The sequence below is a fragment of the Phalacrocorax aristotelis genome, chromosome 4 (genome assembly GCF_949628215.1).
Source record: "Phalacrocorax aristotelis chromosome 4, bGulAri2.1, whole genome shotgun sequence".
NCBI lineage: Eukaryota > Metazoa > Chordata > Aves > Suliformes > Phalacrocoracidae > Phalacrocorax > Phalacrocorax aristotelis.
Genome location: NC_134279.1, coordinates 7,454,944 through 7,477,533, shown reverse-complemented (window position 1 = coordinate 7,477,533; position 22,590 = coordinate 7,454,944). Strand labels below are relative to the sequence as shown.

The following is a 22,590-nucleotide window of genomic DNA, read 5'->3' as shown; positions in this document are numbered from 1 at the left end:
ATACAACACTTTCGTTTGCTGAATCTTCTTAAACCAGACCAGTTCCCCAGCCCAGTTTATCTTGTGTCTGCTACTGAACTAGTATAATACATAACAGAGGGCAGTGAGCAGGGTAAAAATGAACCTAGCACTGCCAAAAGAACTGTTCATATAATGACAGCCCCTGACAGGTAACCGCTTGGCAGTGACAACCTGCCTACAGTATCTACTTCTGCCCTCAGTTAAAACCGTGTAACATCACTGAAGACATTCAGGTCACAGCAGTATGAACTGCATGTAGAATTAGCCAATTGCTTTACATAAAAATCACAGCAATCAATCTCTTAGCAGCTTTTTTTCAAGACACTCTGGTTACAAATGCTAAACGGTTTCCGCTTAAGTTTGTGTCTGCTTTACAAAAGGCTCCAGCTTTCACAGCTATTCAGGATCTGCTTTGGGCAGACATCTTAAGATTTTTACCCCGTTAACCCACTCACATATAAAACAACAGATCTGGAAATATGCTCCTACACCACCAACTCCTCCTAAAGCATTCAGAACTTAAGCTTCTGTAAGTGGGTCTTCAAAAATTATAATTAAACAAATATGCAAACAAAAAGATGATGCACAACATTTACTGGTAACTTGAGGCTTCCACTTCATAAAATTCCTCTCTCTTGGTAGGTCATTTCAATGTTTAACTGCAACTCTTAACGTGGCTCTAACAGTGCTGCTAGCATATTGTGAAAAATAACTTACTTTTGGCACATCAACTGCCACCTCCCTCATGGCGCTGGGCCTGACATCATTCATCCCCTGCAGGAAGTCATTGAAAGCAATCATCACTGACCCAGCCACCTCGTTGTCTAATAGGCTAGGTCTTTTCCCCAGTGCTCTCCGCAATGCATACAAACCTATTAAAAACAAAAAAAGCATGGAAATATGTAGACTTCCTCCTGGTTCTCACAAACATGAAGCATACGACACACAAACGCACAGCAGCACTGGAAAGGAAATGGTGTTCAAAGGAATGTCTCAGTGTTGGGCCTCACCTAGGTCAAAGAACATGCAAGACAGCTGTGATGACAGAGCAAGGAAAACAGGATTTAATGACGAAAGACAGAATATAAAATAAATCTGTTCCAAAGAGACAGCATGAAACAGCTTTGCCCCTGTGTTCCTGGAGATGCAGCTAACAGGGCAAAACCTCCAAATGCCCATACATTGATCTGAAAACATTTCTAAACCGCAGAGAAAGAGGGATAATGAATAGTCAAGGCGAACGTTACATCAGCTCACATAAGATACCTGCAACCTTGTCCATTCCTTTATTATTAGGACTGTGTTTTCCAAGCTACTCTAAAAGAAATCTCATTGGTTAGTTTTTAACTTTCCTTGGAACCCTATTTTGCTACCTAGTAAGATGCCAGATACCTGTGTTTTTCTTGATATTCAGTGCTGCAGGGAACGTTTGTTGCATAGCTTTTCATTCCCTTCAGCAATCACACTTCCCAAACACAGGCATAGCTTTTATTTCTCCTTTGTTTGGCCAAATCACTCTCATGCAATACCTATAAATCGATACTAATTCCTAGCTTCCCCTCATAATTCAATCCTTCAAAAGCCACACAGGTCCCACCCACTCACACATCAATATATCAATACTCCTCAGGCAGGACCAAGCAGTACCATCTGCAGCTCCCAGGCATTCCCCAGAGAGAGCAACCACGGCCTCTGTTGTGTAAGATGCCCAGAAGCATCGTGGTTCTCCCACTGTATAATTATGCCTTTTAAGGTCTAATATAAATTGGAGTTCTATTGCCTTTACTTCCAACCCTGTTCTGTGAACTGAAAGCGTTAAATATGTGATTTAGTGTATTACTACACGATGAGTATGGTCTTTTATATGCACATCCACACACACGCAGACACGCAATGTAACCTGTCATGCATTACAAAAAAAAAAGGCAGTTAGTACCCCAGTTCGCCTTGCGTGACCATAAAAAGACAAACATTGGTTAAATATAGAAAAAAAATTTAACAAAACATCAATTAGTGCTACATGAAAAGACAATAAAAGGGAGAAGCCATTTCTGAAAATAGACATGGTTTTAACTTTCAGCGGATTGTTGTCTTTTTTTCTACAGAGGCACTGGTAGATGCAGGCATGCAAAGTTTCTGACAATGACAGGAATTCTGCATTTCCTACAATATATACAACGTGTGAAGAGATATAACATCTCCCCTGTGAAGCAGTACAGCTGGTGTCTCTCCATAAACTGCCAATTATGGCAGAGTCTGAGCACCTGCGTTCAATACCCAGGCTCCTAATACAATAATGGAAAAAAAAAAGTTTGTAATTCAGATTTCCCCTTGCACAGAACATCCAGAACTAATAAGATATATAAATAAAAACATTCCATGAGGCCAAGGAGAAAAATGAAAATCTGGTCACCAGAGGACAAGTATAAAATATAACTGACTCATTTTAACAACACAGACAATTTTCATGTTATTCCTCTCCCCCTTTTTCCTTCCTCTGAAACAGTTCATTTGAAGCAAAAAAAACACTCAAGCAAGACAACATGGATTCACACTCACACACACCCCCCCGATTTAAAGTTTACATCCAAATAAATAACGAACTCGACATCTGATCCTAGTGTCATTGCAGCTAGCACCTTGCGGGGTGGCAGCAGGTACTGGGGCTGAGTTCTACATTTCCTTTTTCATGAAGTCAATTCACACAGCACTCTCACTTCAAAAAAACAGAAAGAATAAATAACATAGCATGAAATTAAGTCGTGGAGAAAGCAAGTAACTGATAAATACGTATAGAAATGAGCAGCACAGATATCTCTCTATCAGGTACCACTTTATCCCAGGTACCATTTTAGCCCGGTGCCCATTTGATGGATTTCAATCGTGTCCTAGTGACTTTTTTTTTCCCCCCCATGACATGAGGACCTCTTAAAAAAAAGTTTATTTTAAAAATTGAGAGAAAGCAGCACATACAAATGCCCAAGGAGAACACTTCTCTTAAGGGTTGTTACTGCCAGTGCTACTAGGAGTATGAGTGAAATTTCAGTCCTCACCAGTGGGCTTGAAATGCAACAGCCTTGATCCAGAACAGGAATAAGGAGGTCACAGCTTTCCAAACAAAGCCTGAATTCATTTCAGCATGTGCACGCACACGCCACTGCACAGGTCAGCATTTAATTGAAACAATGTTTTACATTAAAACAATAATAAAAAACAGATTGAAAAAGAAAGCATGATTCTTCCTGTTTCCTCCTGTTATCATAATCATTCTTTCCTGCACTTCAGATTGACCTCTAACCAGAGCGGGAGGGGGAAAGTCTTATTAACAGGAGAAGGATAAAGCCCATGGCTTGCCGGAGGCAGAAAAACACATCCTTGTCTCAAGACACTGAAAGATGTATTTAATGGAAGGAAATACAGGGTAGAGCTCAAAACATGCTGCTAGAAGCAACGCAGAGGGCAAAGGAGGTGAAACACTACAGCAAACCCAAGTTTACCACTACAGAAGTTATAACGCAGATAAGCTGAAGATTCAGACATGGTACCTCAGAAAACATCGAGCATCTCAGCTTAGCTGTTGGGTATCTTTAGCACGGGAATGTTTTGGTTTGAGTATATGTCGTTGCTGTAAACTGACTCTGAGCACAGCATTTGTTTCAGCTTTGCCCATTCCTTTTCAGATGCTACTTCATTCTTAAGGATTAATGAATATCAACAGCCTTTTGGCAGTGACTGAGGCGGCTCACAAGCGGGCCAGTAGGTTTTCGCTGGGTTGCTCCAGCAGGAAGGTGGGGAAGACGCAGAGGTAGTTAGCCTGCCGTACGATCGGTGGGACTGTTTGCACAGGCGTGGGTGACCTGTTTCTAGTGAAAGGGATACATGACTGGTCCCTAGGACTACCCTCATGAGAGCAGAAACTTAACACGGGAGGCAGCCTTTGCAATAGCTAACACCACCGATTCTCAGTGGGCTATAAATGGAAAATCCCATTTAAAAAAAAAATGACAAGAAACAAGCATAATAAGTCATGCATGATTACAAACAATGGAAAATAAACAATTTGTTCCAGTGCAGTAACTGTGTGCTCTACCTCACCAACTCATCCTGTCTGTCTAGAACAGAGGAAACTAAGTGGACAGAGGGGAAAAAAACCAGCAGAACGCCCTGTCCTGGTACAGATGATCCTTCTTTGGTACCAGGCTATACATGAGGTTGATAGCATTGTTTCCCTGTAAGATTTTCTTGCTCACAGCTTGGCTAAGTGCTGGCCCATTAGATCATAATCACAGAAGTCTGAGCCTAAAAATAGGCTCTATGACACCGCTATATTTGTTGGAGTCTGTGTATAATTATACCCTTCTGTAAATAATAGAAAGCATCCACTCAGAATTACAAACATATATACTTTACGTTTCAAAAACTGAATATACACAACACTTGAGGAAATGAACTGAATAAAACAAAATTGTTAATCAGGCGTCATTCACTGCCTATCAGTTATTTCTTTCACAAATCCACCTTGTCTGGACTTACTCTTCCAGAATCCTAATACCAGAATTTGTAAGTACCTTCAAAGAAATTGTAATCTTCTTGTAAGATTGTTTACAAAAGGAAATGTTTCTTCTTTCCCTGCTAATCTGGCATTTCCCTCCCAAATTATCATGGCCAAACCCAGAAGCAGCGTAACATTTCTCCCTGTGACAGCTGCCAGATCCAACGTGATACTCTCCTGCATGGCTGGAAGTGGAATACTCAACAGTATGTGGAAAGATTTCAGCCTCCTAATAGCACTGGACAGGGCATCTGCCTCTACTCCTAGATTTTGACATACTAGACTTCAAAGTTTAGTATATTTATGCCTAGAAAAAGCACTTCATCTCACTTAAAATCAATTTTGGACTTTAGAAACCATAGGAGGATCATACCTGACTTCACAGGCAATGGATACTAAAGTTATTCTCATGTTCAATATTTCTAAGATAAGAAGCTCTTCTGCTTTGTATTTGACAATTTTTAATCAGCATGGCTTTCTCCTTCATGACAACAATCCCAAAATTATACTAGGAAATCTTTTATAGAACTTCAAATATCACATACTACAAATCACGTGTATTCTTGAACATATCATAGGCTCATAAACAAAGGGAATTTATAGCACTTCATTACATCAGGATATCGGATGGTCAAATCCAAGGAAAAAGAAAAATAGGAGAGCCCATGTGCGCCTGTTGTTTGCAGTCATGCATAAATATACAGTACCACAGAGGAAGCCTGTTTGCCTAGCAGCCCGAAGCCCCGTCGTCACCTGGGGAGGACCACTGCTCCACAGAGCATCCCACAGCCGCGTCCTCACCTGTTCAACCTGTCATCCTGGCCAGACCCAGAAAACCAGCTCTCCTACCCATCCCAGTGAGGCAGCACTAGGTAGTAACAAGAGCAGCTGCCACGAGCACTGAGGGACAGCAGGGATGTGTCTAGGCAAGGGCTCTTTTTCCCTTTATTCCCCAGATAAAATAACAGAACATCAGCACCAGGCAAGCAGCCCGTGCCTGCGGACCACTAGCGAGCTTTCCTCTGACCTGGGGGCAGAAACCACCACTCATAATATGTGAAAAATTCAGATGTGTTCTTCCATTCGCATCCGAAGAAACTTCTACAGTTTGGAGGGAGTTTTGGTATGCTTTGTTTTGGGTTCTTTTTTTTGTTTGGTTCATTTTGGTTTATTTTTTCTTTTTCTCACCAGTGTACATAAATATGGCATCACACACCCCAACAAATTTACTGAGCAATAATAAAAAATATCCATGAACAAGCCTCCTATAAATATAATTTAATGTATATCTTTTTTATTTAATCTGTACATAAAATGCATGCCTATTTAGAAAAATTTTCAGGAAGCAGACACCCTTCCTTTTGGTCTTGAAACCATATTCTGCAATCTGTCTTTAGCTGCCAGCGCTATATAGGAAAATCCCTGAAGAACTTTCATATACTGTTCGCACAGGAAGGATAATGCCCTTAAATCCCTTGTAACCATAACATTGCAAATTCACTCTGCTAACCTGAGCACTAATCCACTGTAGGGATTATGCATGCGATTTATAGTCCTTCGCGAAGAGCTCCAGCATTGCTGGAACATGTCTATGGAACTGACTAAAAGTTGCTGAGAGGTACGACAGGGGAGGGAGAGGAAGGAAGGACGGAGGGACTGTATTTGCAAAACTTCTTTCATACAGGAAACAGTTTTTTCACAGATCAGGTACACACACATCATTTATCTTAAGACAATGACAACAGAGGGAAATAAGGAATACCAGACTGCGTGTTTCTAGGTTGTTCTCATATGTAAACGTACCTAAGCTGAGGTTAGTCATATGCGTGTGAGAAGAAAAATAACGATGGCCAGGCTACTGGAATAGCAAGGGCAGAAAGACAAGAAGCAACAGTTAGTGGCTAAATGCCCATCTAATTGTGATTAGGAATGCTGTTATGACAGTATATAGCTAAACGTTAAAGTCACGACACCTAGGAAAACTTTGCCTGAAAATATTTAAGCTCTGTCCCCCAATAGCAGCTATTTGGTCTACACACAAATGCCAGCGCTAACTGATTTCACTCCTGCAGAACTAACATAGACGTACAAATTAAGCTACATTTCACCAGAGGATCTTTTATGGTCTTCTATCAATTAATCACAAGAACTAGGACTGCTTTCAGATGCTAAGTTTGCCATTATATATTCCAGGAGAACATTATACCTGGAGCCTGAAAGGGAGTCAGAAAACATTGACCTTTTCCTCCTATAGCACCATTTCTACACAAATGGCTTGTCTGAAGTATAGATGATGCTGGCTTACTCAAAAAAAAAAAAAAGCACCACTATGGAAAACATTTTTTACTCAGATACTGAGAAAGCGTGCAACTTTGCCACCTGAAGATGAACATCTACTCTAAATGGGTTAGTTCAGACCTTTCTAAAGCCAGCAGAACAAGATGGAGTGAGACAAATCATAACGCGGTCAGTCCCTCCCTACGCGCTATAAGGGGAACAGAACTCCTACAGATTTTTAGTATGGGAAGAATTGCACATCAAATATGTTTGAAATTGAGACTATTACCATTGCTGTTCAAGTCACATTTGAAACCGGACTCAGCACAAAAACTGAAAAGAAAAAAGCGTATCAATTGCTTCACAGAGATGACGCTGTACTTGAGCGCTAGATGTTCCCATATTACGGTCACTCAAAGAATGTAAGAGCAAGCCAACTGATTAAACAAAATTTGAAGAGAACTAAGGAGAGAAGTGTTAGCCAAAATTCAAAAGATATCTGAATCCAGAAACACAACTGTATCAAATGAAATTCTGCCTAAAACAAGACAAAGTGGCACAAATGAGTATCAGACACATCACAAAAAATACAGAACAGAAAACAAAATGAAAAACGACTGCCTTTCCAAAATTTAAAAAAAGTTACTAAAGGCTCCTTAAAATGTAATATGCCTTTCAAGAAAGTAATTTCCCAAAAAGTATGCTTGTATCTTGGAGAAAACTAGTTTTAGTCCAAATACATAATTCCAATTCATCACTGAAGGCTGTTCCAGAATCAGAAAATAGAATAACTGTCTGCATCACAAGGAACCAAGTCTGAATCACCTGTAATAATTTAATGCCAGGTTACTGGAGAGCTGCAGCGAACGTGAACTACGTTAGCAGGAGAAAAACACTGCAGTGCTTGTGTAGTAGTCAGCAGTAACAGTGAGCATGGCTATCCTACTTCAGCTGGCAGGAGGTAGAAAATTAGAAAAGACGTGATGGGGAAGACGAAGGAAGTGTGTAAGTCTGCAGAATACCTTTCAGTTAGCAAAATGCCAGTTAAGATGAACGACTGTGTACCGCATGTTGTATTACCAACAAGAAAGTCTATAGATTTGCCAAAAAAAAAAAAAAATCCCAGAACCACAAACCTACAGGTTAATTTCAAAGGCAGCAGACTGCAGAGCCTCTTCAAAAATCAGTTTAGTCTCGGTTAAACCATTTTCATTCATTCAAAGGTGCTATACAGACAGCTGAGGATTTCTTCTGTTGCTACAGGAATAACACTGCCCGGCACACAGCTCTCATCAGCTTCGCATCCAGGGAGCTGAAGCCCCTGAGGGACGCAAAACCCAATAAGCAGAATAGCGACTAACACACCACTCCTGTCAGTGTGACTTAGAGCTGGGTTACCAACATTGTGTTGATTCCCAGGCCTGGAAAATGAATAGGGACCACACAGAACTGTCTCTTCCCACCACAGCTCGGCCAATGACCCAGCGTAAGACAGCATCTGCCCTAAATTTACTCTGTTATTAAGCAAAGTGACATAATGCTAAATTTTCAGGATCTGCAAGCTGAGGAACAGCATTCTGACTGCCATTTCACAGCCCACCAGTCTGCACAGGTAGGGCTGTACCACCGCAGGCTACTCTACATCCTGCACCGCACCCCTTCACTCTTCAAACCAAACAGCTTGTTTTGGGGCTGACCCTCCAACCCACTCAAACACAGAAGTTTCTATACGCATTGCCACACATGAATAATATTGTTTCTTCTGTACTCCTCAAGCTGCAGAGGCAAAAACGTGGTATCTTATCTGCCATGAAGAGAATTTAAAATATTAATGACAGTTATTGATCAGCTCTTCTGAAAATATTCTTTATTTCCTGCTTATGTAAGTATCGGCAGACAGAACGGGACGTGCTTTAAACAGGTTATTAAGTACTCAGCCCACAACTCTGTATGAAGTCAGCAATCCCATCACCCAATTAACTGCAAGCCAGTTTCAGATAAAAAACACACTTAAAATTAGTTATGATGTAAACCAAAAGTTCACATGCCCTGACTGCAGTAAGTGCAATGTTCTCCACACAAAAAATAAAGTCAAGTACCATTACAAAACGAAACAGAAAAAAAAAAGGCCAAGGATTTTATACAAGAAAAAAACAACTACAAAAAGCAACATAACGTGCACCAGCATCTCTTTGGGGTGGGAGGGGCGGGGGCAAACGGAACAGGACTTTTGCTTTCTGGATACAAAGACAATCGCACTAAGGAAACATCTGCACACTCAGCATATGCAAAGACACGGGAAGAAAAGAGATTCAGAAATTCTACAATCACATCAGAATGACATCAAACCAGAGTAAAAGGGTGAGAGCCTAACCCCACGGAGCAAAAATAACACAGTTCCATGGCATCTTAGGAAAGCAGTTGAAGTATTTTAAATGTCTAAGACAGCAATTCTAAACCCAATTCTCACTTTGTCTTTGCCCCACAAGACGCTGGGGGAAGGAAATCCTAAGAAAGAGGACAAGGGATCCCACAGACAAGAATAAGGTCAACACACTCCACCCAGTCTCAAGCATGTTCCTTCAAGCCACTCGGCAGCATCCAGATGTAGCCACTTCCGCACGAAAGCCATCATTCTGAGTTAGTGCTCTAAGAAACAATCAAAAAACATATGTTACAGCCCGCGTCCAAAAAAGCCACGTTGCTTTATGTGTGCGTGCAAGCAAGGACGCATTTGTTCCTAACCTGTTAAGACAGCAAACTAGGTCAATTGCTTTGGTTTAAAAATAGCTTCCACATTAAGGGACACAACTTTAAAATTACAGAACACAGCACTAACTTAAAACTCACAAACGCTGAGGATGGGTATTGGATTTTCTTGGTCTTCTTACACCGTAAATTAGCAAGATGGAACACAGTGTCAGAAAACTCAATTGTTCCAATTCAAAAATTAATTTGTAGTTTTACTTCTGCATCATGTCTGGACTTTTCAGTGCACGTCAAAATCCAGTGTTCTGCCACTTCTGCAAAAATTTCTCGATTTCATACGAACACATTTTTTTGGTATCGATCATCTGACTATACCTGCTATTAATATTAAAAAAAAAAACCAACAACCCACATTTTCTACATGACCTTTTTATAAAAAGGCAAGTGCCTTTCCTGCCTCATTTTCGATGTCATATGGGAACCAGTACTCAGTTACCGAGAATGCAGTAGCAGATCGTTTGCAACAGCAGTGTTTCAATCTTTTTCTGTGCTACAAAGAGAAGAAAAAAAAAAAGTAACAACATAGACATGGTATTTTCAGACACTTTCCATACGGGAATGAAGCAACTACAGCATGTCAAGCAGTGCTTTCCCTTTAAAATCTGTAACTGCAATCAGTTAATTTGAAAACAAACCAAAAAACACCCTGCAAAACAAACAATCCCCTTGCCTTGGTCATCAACTGCTTTTGTCAAAAGCTACGCTTTCAACAGTGTTTCAGCCCACAGTCCTACATTTCGGATTATAACCCAAGAAAAATATTTACATTTGTCATCCGCCCCCAGCAGAACTCAGGTCCAAATCATGTTGGGAAAAGTTTAGACTGAACCTTTATGGCTTAAAGGACAGACAGATATTCCTGATGCCCTGACACTAGGCTGCTTCATCAAGACCGTGACTGAGCTGAAATGAAGAGCTCGTATTTGAGGCACGAGGCTGAGAAGCCACATATTGAACGCAGCATTTGTCTAAGTGAAAGGCCGGTCAGAGGCTGGTCCTCAGGGTGCACAGAGACTCACTGTTAATCCCATTAGCCCAAACAGCTCACGTTTCCTGCAGGTGGCCAGGCTACCAAAACTGCAGAAGCTGGGAAAAAACAAACACGTAGATCTAACAAAGAGACATTCCTGGGTTTCAGGGGAATTTACTTCCCCATCAATTATGGGCAAAAACAAAATAACCTAGCAGCCCCTTTCAATTGCCTAATATTTTTTTATTTTTCTTTTTAATGCAAGTGCATTGTCAAAACACTTTTCTGGGGTCGTAAAAGGTACAGCAGGAGTTTCAGCTGCAACAAAAGCCAAGAACAGTATCCTCCTAAATAACTCCTACTTTTACAGATCCACTATCTACATATAATCAATACACAGAGCTATCGATTCAACAGCGTAAATACTCTCCATCCTACCTGTATTATTCATCAGAACACAGGGGTAATAAAAAGGGCCAAATGAACACCACAGGCACTAAGATCTCCAAACAACAGGACTCTTACAATATGAACATAAGACAGCAGACCATATCATACATCTAATGCAAGCAGCTTCACAGATTCAGCAGAGTGATGCTGATTCGTACCGGTCAAAGATGTAGCTCAATTTCTTATTTCTGGGGTTTTTTTTTTCGTAACGGCCAGCTCGAGCCAGTGAACCATTATAATCCTAAAGGCTAAGCAAGGTCATACCTTCAACTGTATTACAATCAGGCAATTTAAAAAAAAAAAACAAACAAAAAACAAACACAACTTTGAGGCAAAATGAAGCAATTAGTGCTTCTTTCACAGAAGTCTCCAAGTTTCAGTGGTTGCAATGCAGCATCCTCACCAGAACCAAACAGATGTTATTGCAAGAGAGACGACTATTTAAACAAAGACATTTCTTCTTCCTCTCCTCATGATGCTGTCTTATCATGGTCCAAGTGTTTTATATCAGCACACTGAAATGATGTGTAATGAACAAGGATGGTCAAGATAAAGTCTAAGATTTACAAAGCAAATACTTCCTTTCTCTCTAAACAATATGACTGAATTCACTTCTTGAAGAAATCAAGCTATATTTATATTCACCCTCTTGAAATGCTACAGGCAGCCATAGAAGGATAAGTTTATTATAAATTGCTATATTAGGAAACCTTTGTTGCTAAGCATCTTCTAACATCAGTACAGTTTACACCATTCATGTCCCTGCTACGTAATTAACATTTCATATGTGTCTTTTTTTAAAAAAAAAAAAAAGCACTGCTTATTATCTTTGTTTTTACATTAAAACCATTATCATTTCTTTAGGGAATGAATTAAAGAATAAAATGAATAAAAGACTGTGTGGCCAATTAATTAAAGCAGAAGCAACAAGATTTCAGGGACATACAAACACTGACGTCATATGCAAGGATATGGCAGAGTCTATCTTCTAGACGCTGCCTCTGCTTGAGATAGAACAATTCAGAAGACAGTTGTTCACACTAAAAGGTAGCCTATTAGATCATTTAGGACACAGCAGACCTCTCCCAGCATTAAGAATATGACTTTCTCAGCTGCACACGTAACTAAGGCCTTTTCTAGCCAAGGATTCTGCGCATATGAATCCCTCAGAGGGTACTCAAGGCCTCAAGAGTCCACCATGAGGAGCCCATTGCAAGCTGATGTCCACAGGTTGTGGTCCAGTGCCCACCCAGGTATTTGTGGGTTTTCCATACTATGCTGTTAGCCTGGACAAAAGCGTGCAGTTAATTGTAGAAACCACAAGTATATGGCTGCGCAGTAGAGAATCACAGCAAATCCCAGCTTCCCCAACATAGTCTCTACAGATAACGTAACCTTGAACAGAGAGGAGGAACGCTCTTTCTGAAAGCATTGCATCTGAGCTAGTGATTCTTCCCATGTTAGAAAAACCAGGTTTACTTTTAATTTTGCTGGAATAACAATAGTTATTTGTAAAACAGATAAATAATACTTGCTCAATATGCGAGGTGGATGACTGCCACCCTGTTGTCAGCTCTTGCAACAATACCATAAGCTTCAAGACACCTAGTGCTCCTCCTATAAAGTCACAAAATTTTGTGGTTTCATTTTGTGAGAAGCTAGAACTGTATATTTAGTAGAGGAAAATAACATATTGGAAGAAAAATCCACAAACATTTTACAAATTTAGCAGATCAAATAAAAAATACTCTTAACTCATTATTATATCCATCTATATAGAGATGTTTCACAGGCGGTTGGTCATAATACTGTTTGGAAAAGTCCAGAGCACACCGCATGGATTCTCCAGGTTTCTTGTCCACCTTTCCTCTCCTTCCCCATTCCAGAACACACACCACTGCAATTCTGCACACACCATACACACAGGGGCCTAGAAACATTCAGCGCCAGCTAAACATTAAAGGCTCCTAAAACTTCTTAATGACTTCCATGAAAGCGCACAGAGTTGCTGAACAGAATAGAAAACTTGCCTGTCTGACCCCAAAAGTACCACTGAGCAATTCTTGCACCAGAGAACAAACAACCTCTGCCAAGAAAATAGTTGGAATACGCTTAACTCTACAACAGCTATTTCTTTTTCATTAATATGTATTCTTCAGACGTATATAGAAGACAAACATCAAAACTTTTACAATAAGGTATCTTAGGATATAGGTGCAGAAGTGAAAGGCTTGCCTGTCATAGCCCTACATTTACCATGTTATATTAATTACTATGCCCCTGGTTTATATAAGCAGTATATACACAATATAATACATGTATTAAGAAAACAGCGTTGAAGTATAAAGGTAAAGAAGGAAGAGTCCGTTGGAAATTATCTAAACTTTGTATTAAGAATATAAGCATATTGCACTTGTAAACTTCCAGGCATTCCAGCCACAAATAAGGTACCTAAAGGAACAAAGGGGTAACCTGAACTCAAGAGTCTCCCAAAGACCACCACTGCGCTACGACTAGCAAGCAATAATCATCTTGTACCAAGAACTGAACATGTATTTCTGAGTTCAGAATTCCTGCTCCTAAATTAGTTTCCATGTTTCACCTGTACTTACACACACCTCGTGTGAAAGTGGCACAAGTAACCTTAAAATTTGTCAAAGAACCCTTAACTCAGATATTGCCTGAATATTAAGCATTTTGGTTATTTAGAAATGTGCACCAGCAGTCTTAACTATATGTTTATATCATGTTTTATGTCACAATATATATCTATGAAATATTATGTTCAATTCTGAGCTCTACGTTACCAAAAGGTTATTGACAAACTGGAGGGAGTTCAGAGAAAATCAACATAATTTCTCAGAAGGCAGGAAGGACTTATTTATGAGGAAAGATTAAAAGAGCTAAATATTTACAGTTTAGCTCAGTAATGAATGAGGAGGTAGGGGACATGAGAACAGCCTAGAGATATCTGAAGGGTGTAAACACTAAGGAGGGAGAGTGAACGTGTTGTACGAGGATGTAAATAGAAATAATGGGATAAAACTAAACAACGAAAACTTAGGCTGAGTATCAGAGAGCATTCCTGGACAGCAAGCTATCTTGGCCCACGGCACAGTTTCTTAAGTGAAGCAATAGAAGCCCATTGCTTGGAACAACAAACAAGACTAGACAAAACACTGGAAAATTTGCCATATGGAATAACCTTGCTCGGCTGAGGAGAAATATTACCTCATAAAAGCTGGTCTTTTCTAAGTTTAACTCCAGTGAAAGCAGTAATATTTTACAAGGTGTTGAAAATCTAATATAAAAAAAATAGATATCAAGAGCTCAATCAGAAAAAAAAAGAATCCAACTAAGAACCTTCCTTAACCACGAGCAACTTAAATTCAGTTTATGTAATACTTCAGCTGAATCACGCTTCTGCAGCTCTTTGAAAAGGAAAAAATACAAGTGGGCTGCAAAGAGTTAACGGCGCTGGATTGTATTCTCCCCAGCAGAGGTCACTCCAAGATAACATAAGACAAGGAAATCTACCGGCACGGATTCAAACTTCAGGAAAGAAGGCCAACAGAAAGGAGACATCCTCCTTCCCTCATTCCCAGCACTGGCTCTGGATGCAAAGCTCCCAGGTTTGCATCCTGATGGCATGTCCTGCAGTCAGTTGCAGGTAGATGCCGTAAGTCTTGGACCTATGTACGTATCAGGTAACATTCAATTCACATCACATTCAAAATTTATTGTCTAGAAGGCCCTCATTAAGTGGGTAAATATCACCTATTTGCAGCTGGATCACGAAATGTCCAGGATCGACTTGCTCATGCACAAGTAAACCCTAGGCTGGATCATGTTTGGATTTGAAACCGCAACACTTTTCACTGAAAATTTTAGATTCCATTAGTCAAGTATTTACTATGTGAGGACTGTGACACAGGCAGACTGAGAGGCTTCCAAAAACACAGAGGAAGGAAAACAAAAAGGGAGTTCATCTTTTTTGTTGTTGTTTGTATATATTTGTTTTAGAAAGAATGTTTGCTAACTTAAAACAGAGCTTAACACACAACCGAGGCCAACATAAGAGTGCTATAAAAAGAAGAGTCTATGTCCGTACAAATTTTTTTCTTCTTGATCCGTACAAAAGTCCACAAATTCACATTTGCGAGCTATCTCTTAAAAGTTCTGGAAACCGACAAGTAAAAACTGTGTTGTTCCAGGTCCTATCACCCTGATCTGTCACCTTCACAGTTAATTCTGATGCAAGAATTAACTGTGCACTGTGCCACTGCCAGAGGAAGCTGTCCCAGCCCCAAAGGAAATAAAAGTAACCAGCACATACAACAAACATATATTTGCAACTACAAGGGAGCAAATATGTGTAAGCTGAGCTGAAGAGGCATATTTTGACTAGACTGTTTTAAAAGGCTACTCATGGGTAGATTTAAGGTCCAACCCTTAAACCACGTAGACGCGTTCTAGTAAAATGGAAGACTTGATAGAACGTACTTTTAATATTTCATCCAATGAAAACAGAAGTGAACTCGTGTTTAAGTACTCCCTGGAACATGCTGAACCCTGGCTGCATGATGTGTGGATAATCCTCCAGGGCTATGCCTGTACTGGAGGCCAAGGGACACTTTCCAGCCCTCAGCTCAGGGTGTGCTCTCCAGCTCTCCCAGCTCCACTGCGCAACCTGACCCAGGCGCGTACAGTCCCCCAGCCCCTGTCACAAGCTCCCCATCTGCAGGCAAATGAAATACAGGCACAAAATGGGGAAGGGAGCCACAGCGAACACCACTCAGGCCCACAGACTCAACATCCTGTGAACAAGGACCTGCAGGACAAGCTGTCTAGCCTGAGTGACTTGGGACTTTCGTATGGAAAGGGTAGATTCTAGAGTAGAAAACCTCTTAGGGACGTGTCAGTTAACTCACTAAACCATTGGTTTACTGAGAGACAGCTAGTTATCTAATATGCTAAAAATGGCACAGGGGATTCCCCAGTGTTACTAATCTTAACACTCGATTTTAAAATCTATTAATACTCAAGGAATTTTTTTCTGATCTGCCCAGGAGCAGACTGGTGTTCCTCATATTCCATACTTGGCTATGTTTTCTTTGACACAAAAATTAGTTAAATCTCACTGTTTTAAAAGCTATTAGTACAGACTGTGGATTTTTATTCTTTTTAAACAAAATAAAGAGACTAACAATAAGATCCTAAATACGATACACAAAGACTTACCCGCCTCCTTGCATAGAGCTGCTAAGTCTGCACCCACGTAACCATGTGCACTATCGGCCAGTTGCGCCAACTCCACTGCTGTGAGCGAATGGGGAACTTTCTTGAGAAGCTTCTGGAGTATGTCCAGACGGTCTTGGGCATTAGGAATTCCAATTTCTATCTCTTTATCAAAACGCCCAGGTCTGCGCAGTGCTGCATCCAGTGCATGAGGACGATTAGTGGCCCCAAGCACCAAGAGCTGCCCTTCACTACCTTCCTGAAGGCAAAAAATAGAAAATATTATTTTTAAAACATAATTAAAGGTCACACAGCTTATAAACATGCTTCTTGCTTACTTTTCCAAATTATTACACACACTAAAATCCTGATGCTAGCTCTAAAGGAACAAAGCAAACTTTTCAGAATATGTATCCCACATGTGATCCCACCCAACCTATCCCTAATTGCAATTTAGCATTGCTACAGGCTGCATGCACATACAGATAATACAGGAGAAACTACTCCAAGATGCCTCATCCCAGTGTCTCCCACTTTCATCCCCAAGAACCTGTTTTCCTGTATCAGGGAAGTAAGCACCAAGGAAAGAAAAATAAGTTTTTAAGCTAAAAGGCAGTGTTGGCACAAGAACAAAAAGGTATCATCAGTCCTTGTTGGGAAACAAATCATTTAAGGTATCAAAACTAGCAGAGACAGGAGTTTGTAAAGATTCCTGTAGGCTCAGTAGCAAAAGCAAGGTCAAAAATCCTAACCAATTTCCTCAAGCTCTGCTTTTTCAGTTTTGGAGTGAGGCAAAATCAGCTAGGAAGTCTCTTGCAGTGCCATTCTCTTTTTGTGAATGAAGCGCCTTCTCCAGGAAGAATATCCATCAGCCTTTGCCATCAGAAAATATGTTCTGCCTGTGAACAACTCCAGACTGGGCAACTCAAACTATCATGCAGGAAAATAATGAGCAACTTGCAGATTACATAAACAGCAGAAGCTCATTTCCATACTGTGGACAGATTCCTTTCATCTTTCCTGCTAATTATCATACATGATAATTATGATAAGATGAGAGAGTGGCAAACATTATGGGCTCAATCCATAATGTACTCAAGTCAATTCAATTTACTGTTTCTTCAGTAGGCTTTTGCTTATGTCCTAAATATTACTACGGCAATCTTGAAATAGCTGTTGTTGCCTTTAATAATGCAGCCTGCATATCACCAGAAGTATTTTGATTACTTTGATTTCAGAGCAATTAAAAATACCTGGCTTAGTTCAATTATGGGCTATCACTAAAAATCCAGTTTTAGCTCCAACTACAAGAGTGGGAGAAGGCAAAGGAAAGACAGTGAATGGAAGAAAACTTAGTTTCTTTTAATCTCACAGCTGCCAGGAGACATTCCCCTCCTATGTCTTCTGCTTAGCATCCAATAAAGCATTAGATTGCCATGTAAAGTCTCACCTAAGCCTCTTTTCCCCCAAATGACACATCCAAAATTGGCTGCATCATGGAGTAAAATTATTTTGTTCAGCTAGTCCCCATACACGTTAATTGCCTCGATACAGTCTACTTACTGAGCCAATGCCATCCATTAACGTCAGCAATGAAGCAACAACTCTCTTTTCAACTTCATTCTGAGCCCCTTCTCTCTTTGGACACAGGGCATCCAACTCATCTATAAATATAATGGAGGGGCGACTGGAGGAAAAAAAAAAAGGAGGAAAAAAAAATGTTAAGATGCTCAGGAAGATTTAAGCCAGCAAGGCAGAGAAGTGCAAAGCCGCTTATAGAAAATGTCCAGCTCCTACAAAAATTAACAAGCATCCCACTTCTTTAGGCAACTGAAAGTTTCAGCCTCGAATATGGTGTTACTCAAAGAGGTAACTAAAATGACTAATATATTAGACAAGAAATACCTTTAAAATTACCTACCAATTTACTTCTCTGCGACTCTCTCCCAAAGACTCAATGCTAAATATACCGATTTCCTGAGTAAAAAGACAGCATTTTATTTGCCCGTTCTACAAACACAGCGTGCAGTAATCTTTTGCTAATATATTACGAACATCAGTGATCTGGAAGTCTAAAGTCTGCCTTAACCAGGTCTAACAAATTTAGGCAGAATGCCACCTTAGTCCAGAGGCATGCTATATCCAGCACCAACACTAGCTCAGTTAGAGCTGGCTTCCATGTCTCAGCACAGTACTCCATTGGTCTCCAAAGATAAAACTAGATAGAAAAATCTGGATCCAGGTGAAACACTGGCCCACGCTCCCATCTGTTGAAATAAGCGTACAATACACTAACGATACAGATCGAGCGATTTGGCACCATCTGTAACAGTCCCTTAAAAAGGGTAGTGTCCAAAAGCATTTAATAGGCATACTAGAATTTCACTGCTTTCCTTCTAGCTAAGCTCTATATAAACAAATTTATTTCCTTTTAAAAACCACTGCAGGAAAAAATTACAATTCAAAGATTCTTGCAAATGTTTTTCTTTTAAGAACATTAACGCTGGAACCAATACCGCAAATAAGTGAGCGCGAATAAAATTATCCAAAAGAACATACCGCAGAGAAGCTTCAGCAAATATCTGACGTAATCTTGATTCAGACTCCCCATAAAACCTATAATAATTAAAGTATTTTAATAAAAAACATTTTTTAGTCTTTTCCAGGCAACTTGGAAAATTCCAGCTCGGGTGTTCCAAAAAGCCATAGCACACCCTTTCAAATTCCCAAAGTATATGCAAATCTACAACAATCTTAATTTCCACAAGGAGAAGAAATTAAGGTAAAACGGGGCACAGGCAAAGATATAACCTTCTTGTAACCAGAAAAAGATTAACTGGAAAAGCTCCTCTCTCCTGTGTTAGAAAACGATCTATTTTTTTAAAGGATAAAAAAAAAAAATTCATTCCCTGGAGACATTAATCTGTGCAGTGTCATCTTATTTTCAAATATGCTTTAAAAAAAAAAAAAAATCACTCTTCTTGCTGCAGACCTAACTAACACGCAGTTGCAGATACAGTTTTAGCCCCCTCTAAGTTAGTCCATGCCTTACACAAATTCTTTGGCCAAATCCAATAAAACTCTTTTATTACAAGAAGAAACATAAGCCCTACGTGACAGAACCCTTTCCCGTTTGTTTTTGACTCTCTTGGGCAGATAGCCCATAGCCAGTTCTACATCTACATCTATCCACAATGGACAGATGCCAGGACAGGTTTTCGGCCAATATATTTATAGAATTAATGAAAATAAATTGGGTGAACTTACTTGCTTATTATTTCAGGACCATTAATAACGGTAACGTGAGCGCCAACCTCATTTGCAATGGCTTTGGCAATCATAGTCTTCCCGGTACCTGGAGGGCCGTATAATAGCACTCCTCGAGGAGGAGTGATTCCTTGAAACAGAAAAAGCACATGCACACAAAACAGAGAAGAAAGTTATTTGTGATAAATGCCAGGCTGAACAACCTGCCCTTGCACATTTCACTGTCATGGTTATTTCTAATTGTAACGACCTCAGCACTAAGTTCTTTAACAGACGTATCATTTTGATAGAATTGTAGGCTTTCAGTAGGAAGAGCACTCATCTACATTTTTTAAAGTCCAAATGATTCTGTTTAAAAAGCAACTATTTAAATCCTTACATTTTTCAGTAGTTCAACATTATCATTCGCCCTAAACAATGTGGTATTTGTTAGGGTTTGGGGGTTTTTTCCTCAAAAAAAATATCGGACTGAGTACCTAATGTCCCTGAATGTACTTTATTAAGTTATTCATGATTCTTACAGTGTCATTATTAGAAATTTCCAACATCAGAAAACCATTTCTCTTCAACACTCCAAAGAATTTCAGTAATCCTGTGAGGCTTGATTAAAGAATACATACAAAAAGTTGAAAATTACACATCAAAAGGATGAATTCGCCTCTTTAATGGCAAATGGTAAGAGCCGAAACAGACAGAAACGTTCAGGCACAGAACATAAGGTACACTAGAAGAACAAGGTACTACTGTGTATGGTTAAAACTGGACAGAAACTACACGTAACTGCATGAAGTAATATTACGATCCCAGGTAAAGAGCAAAAAAAAAAGTTTCAGAGCAGCAAAGCCAAATTAAATAGGCACAAAGCCAAAAACAGAAGGTGAGAAGTTAGAAAGCAAGAAGAAGAGGCAGATGTTTGAAAAAGGAGTGACCCTTGCACAAAAGACATTGCTGAAACACGACCAGAGCAGAAACATCGGTTGGGTACTGCGATACCAGACACAGAACGACGCTTGAAGGGCAGGTCGTGTTCCAGTGGTGACAGAGAAAAACACAGCTGTCCTGGACAGAAAGCCCCAATCTTAGGAACTAATATACTTGAAAAGAAAAAAATTATCTGCTAACTGACAGAGGATAGAAATAAAGCATCTTTCCAGACACGTAACTTCATGATAGTCCATTAAAGCATGTGCTGCTCCCTCGTGTGGCATTTCTGGTACTGGCAAGAAATGGAGCTGCTGAACCAAAGGTCTCACTTCAGCTGACAGCCTTGCTCCCCATGAGCTAAGGGCTCTCAACATTTGGACGGTTACTAGAAGTTTGTAACTGGTGAGGAAACATTATCATCTCATGTTATTAGTCAAGATCTGATCAAGTGCTTTTGGGACTGAGTTTGAACAACGCTAATGCCGCAGCAAGCTTGCTGCTAACACAGAACCATGCTGCAATGCTGAGGTTGGAGGTCAGCGAACTGAGCTGGACCGCACACGGATGAAGATGCCTCAGACCATCCCACTGACACCTGCCGATCACACCCAAGGAACACATGCTGAAAGAGCCACCTGAGTCTTATGGAAATTGTCCCAGTGATCACTGAAATCCCTTCCTTTCTAAAGCGTATGTGTGGGAAGAGGTAAGGCAGAGAAATAAAAAGCCTCAAAGACATGATATTAAATAAATATTTATAGGCAAGAGCCCTGTCTCACAGTGATGCACACCTAGACAAGTACAATGAGCAGACATGCCTGCTTTATGTACATATCCATTTGTGATAAATACACAGTACAGAGTTTTATCTTTGTCACAAAAATCCTGTAAGTTCATATCTATGTTAGATATAACTTTATATATGGCAACAGTAATCGTGTTATTTTCTCCACCCTGTAATTCCATACTAAACACTGTGCAGTTCGAGTAAAGAGCCTCAAACGCTTCCTTAAAATTTTGCAGGAGCCCCACAAAACACAGGGATAAAAACAGCAGAAGAATTCATCCGACTGAGTTTTTCTCAACTTAAAAAATATAATTAGTTGACTCTACCAAAACAAATTAAAATCTTTTCACAGACACCTGCACCTTTCAAATGCCCAAGTAGAGAAGTCTTTCCTATTTGCTATAAGTTCTGCTTATGCGTACCCAAATTTTCTTAGAAGCACGTATTTCTTTCCTTCTCAATTATTTTTCACACAAGCTAATAATATCATCTTCATACTCTCCATACAGTATAATTATAAAACAGTTTGACATTGTTCAGACACACAGGTATACCAGCTCAGTGTTACACAAAATTCAGTGCATATTCCTGGAATAACTTGGTTTAAAAAAATAATAATACTTTAAAATGATCACATTAAAGAAAAAAAACCAAGTATCAAATGAAGAAAGCCAACTCTTAGGCAGCATACCGTAACTCTTGAACAGTTCAGCTTGCTTCAAGGGCAGTTCAACTGTTTCTCTAATAGTTTTGAGCTGGCTCTTTAAACCTCCTATCATATCATAGGTGACTCGGGATTCACAATCACTATCTTCTGCTACATTGGTCCTTGTTGCAATAAAACTGATTCTAGTTCTTGAAGAAATGAAATAAAAAGCATCCGTATTGCTTATTGCTCCAGTTTTGCCAGTTAGTGGTAGTCCCTCACTGCCTCCTTTCCCAGCCAACTCCAAATTATTGGTGAGGTCTGCACTGTCTCCCTTGCTGTAGGTTTTATCTCCCTCACCAGAGTCTTGACCACTGGCTGCCACAGCAGAACTGGGTGTAACTGGTGATCCTGGATCCATTGGTTTGCTTGGTGTGCTCATAGACGCAACCCCTGGGCCATCGTCCACATCCATCTTGCCAAGCTGTAAGGACAAATCTAACACACTCGTCTCCAAATCAGATGTCTCAAGGTCTGGTTCATGCGTATCACTGGGAATAGCACTGCCCTGGGCAGTCAACTCCACGCCATCAGTTCCTTTCACTTTCATCACCACGATGTTACAAAGTTTGCCATAGAAAGAGAAAGCCAAGAGGTTTCCTGGTAAAACTATTTTCCCATCTATGACA

At 40.0% G+C, this 22,590-nt stretch overlaps 1 protein-coding gene across 1 annotated transcript in view; it reads right to left on the bottom strand.

The window, feature by feature from the left end:
* The window catches only part of AFG2A (AAA ATPase AFG2A), a 206,079-nt gene that overhangs the window by 177,378 nt on the left and 6,111 nt on the right, over positions 1 to 22,590 (bottom strand). The window contains 6 exon segments of the mRNA XM_075090205.1: positions 739 to 893; positions 16,281 to 16,536; positions 17,841 to 17,964; positions 18,837 to 18,893; positions 19,545 to 19,674; positions 21,947 to 22,582. Of these exon segments, the coding sequence (XP_074946306.1) occupies positions 739 to 893; positions 16,281 to 16,536; positions 17,841 to 17,964; positions 18,837 to 18,893; positions 19,545 to 19,674; positions 21,947 to 22,582 (1,358 nt within the window).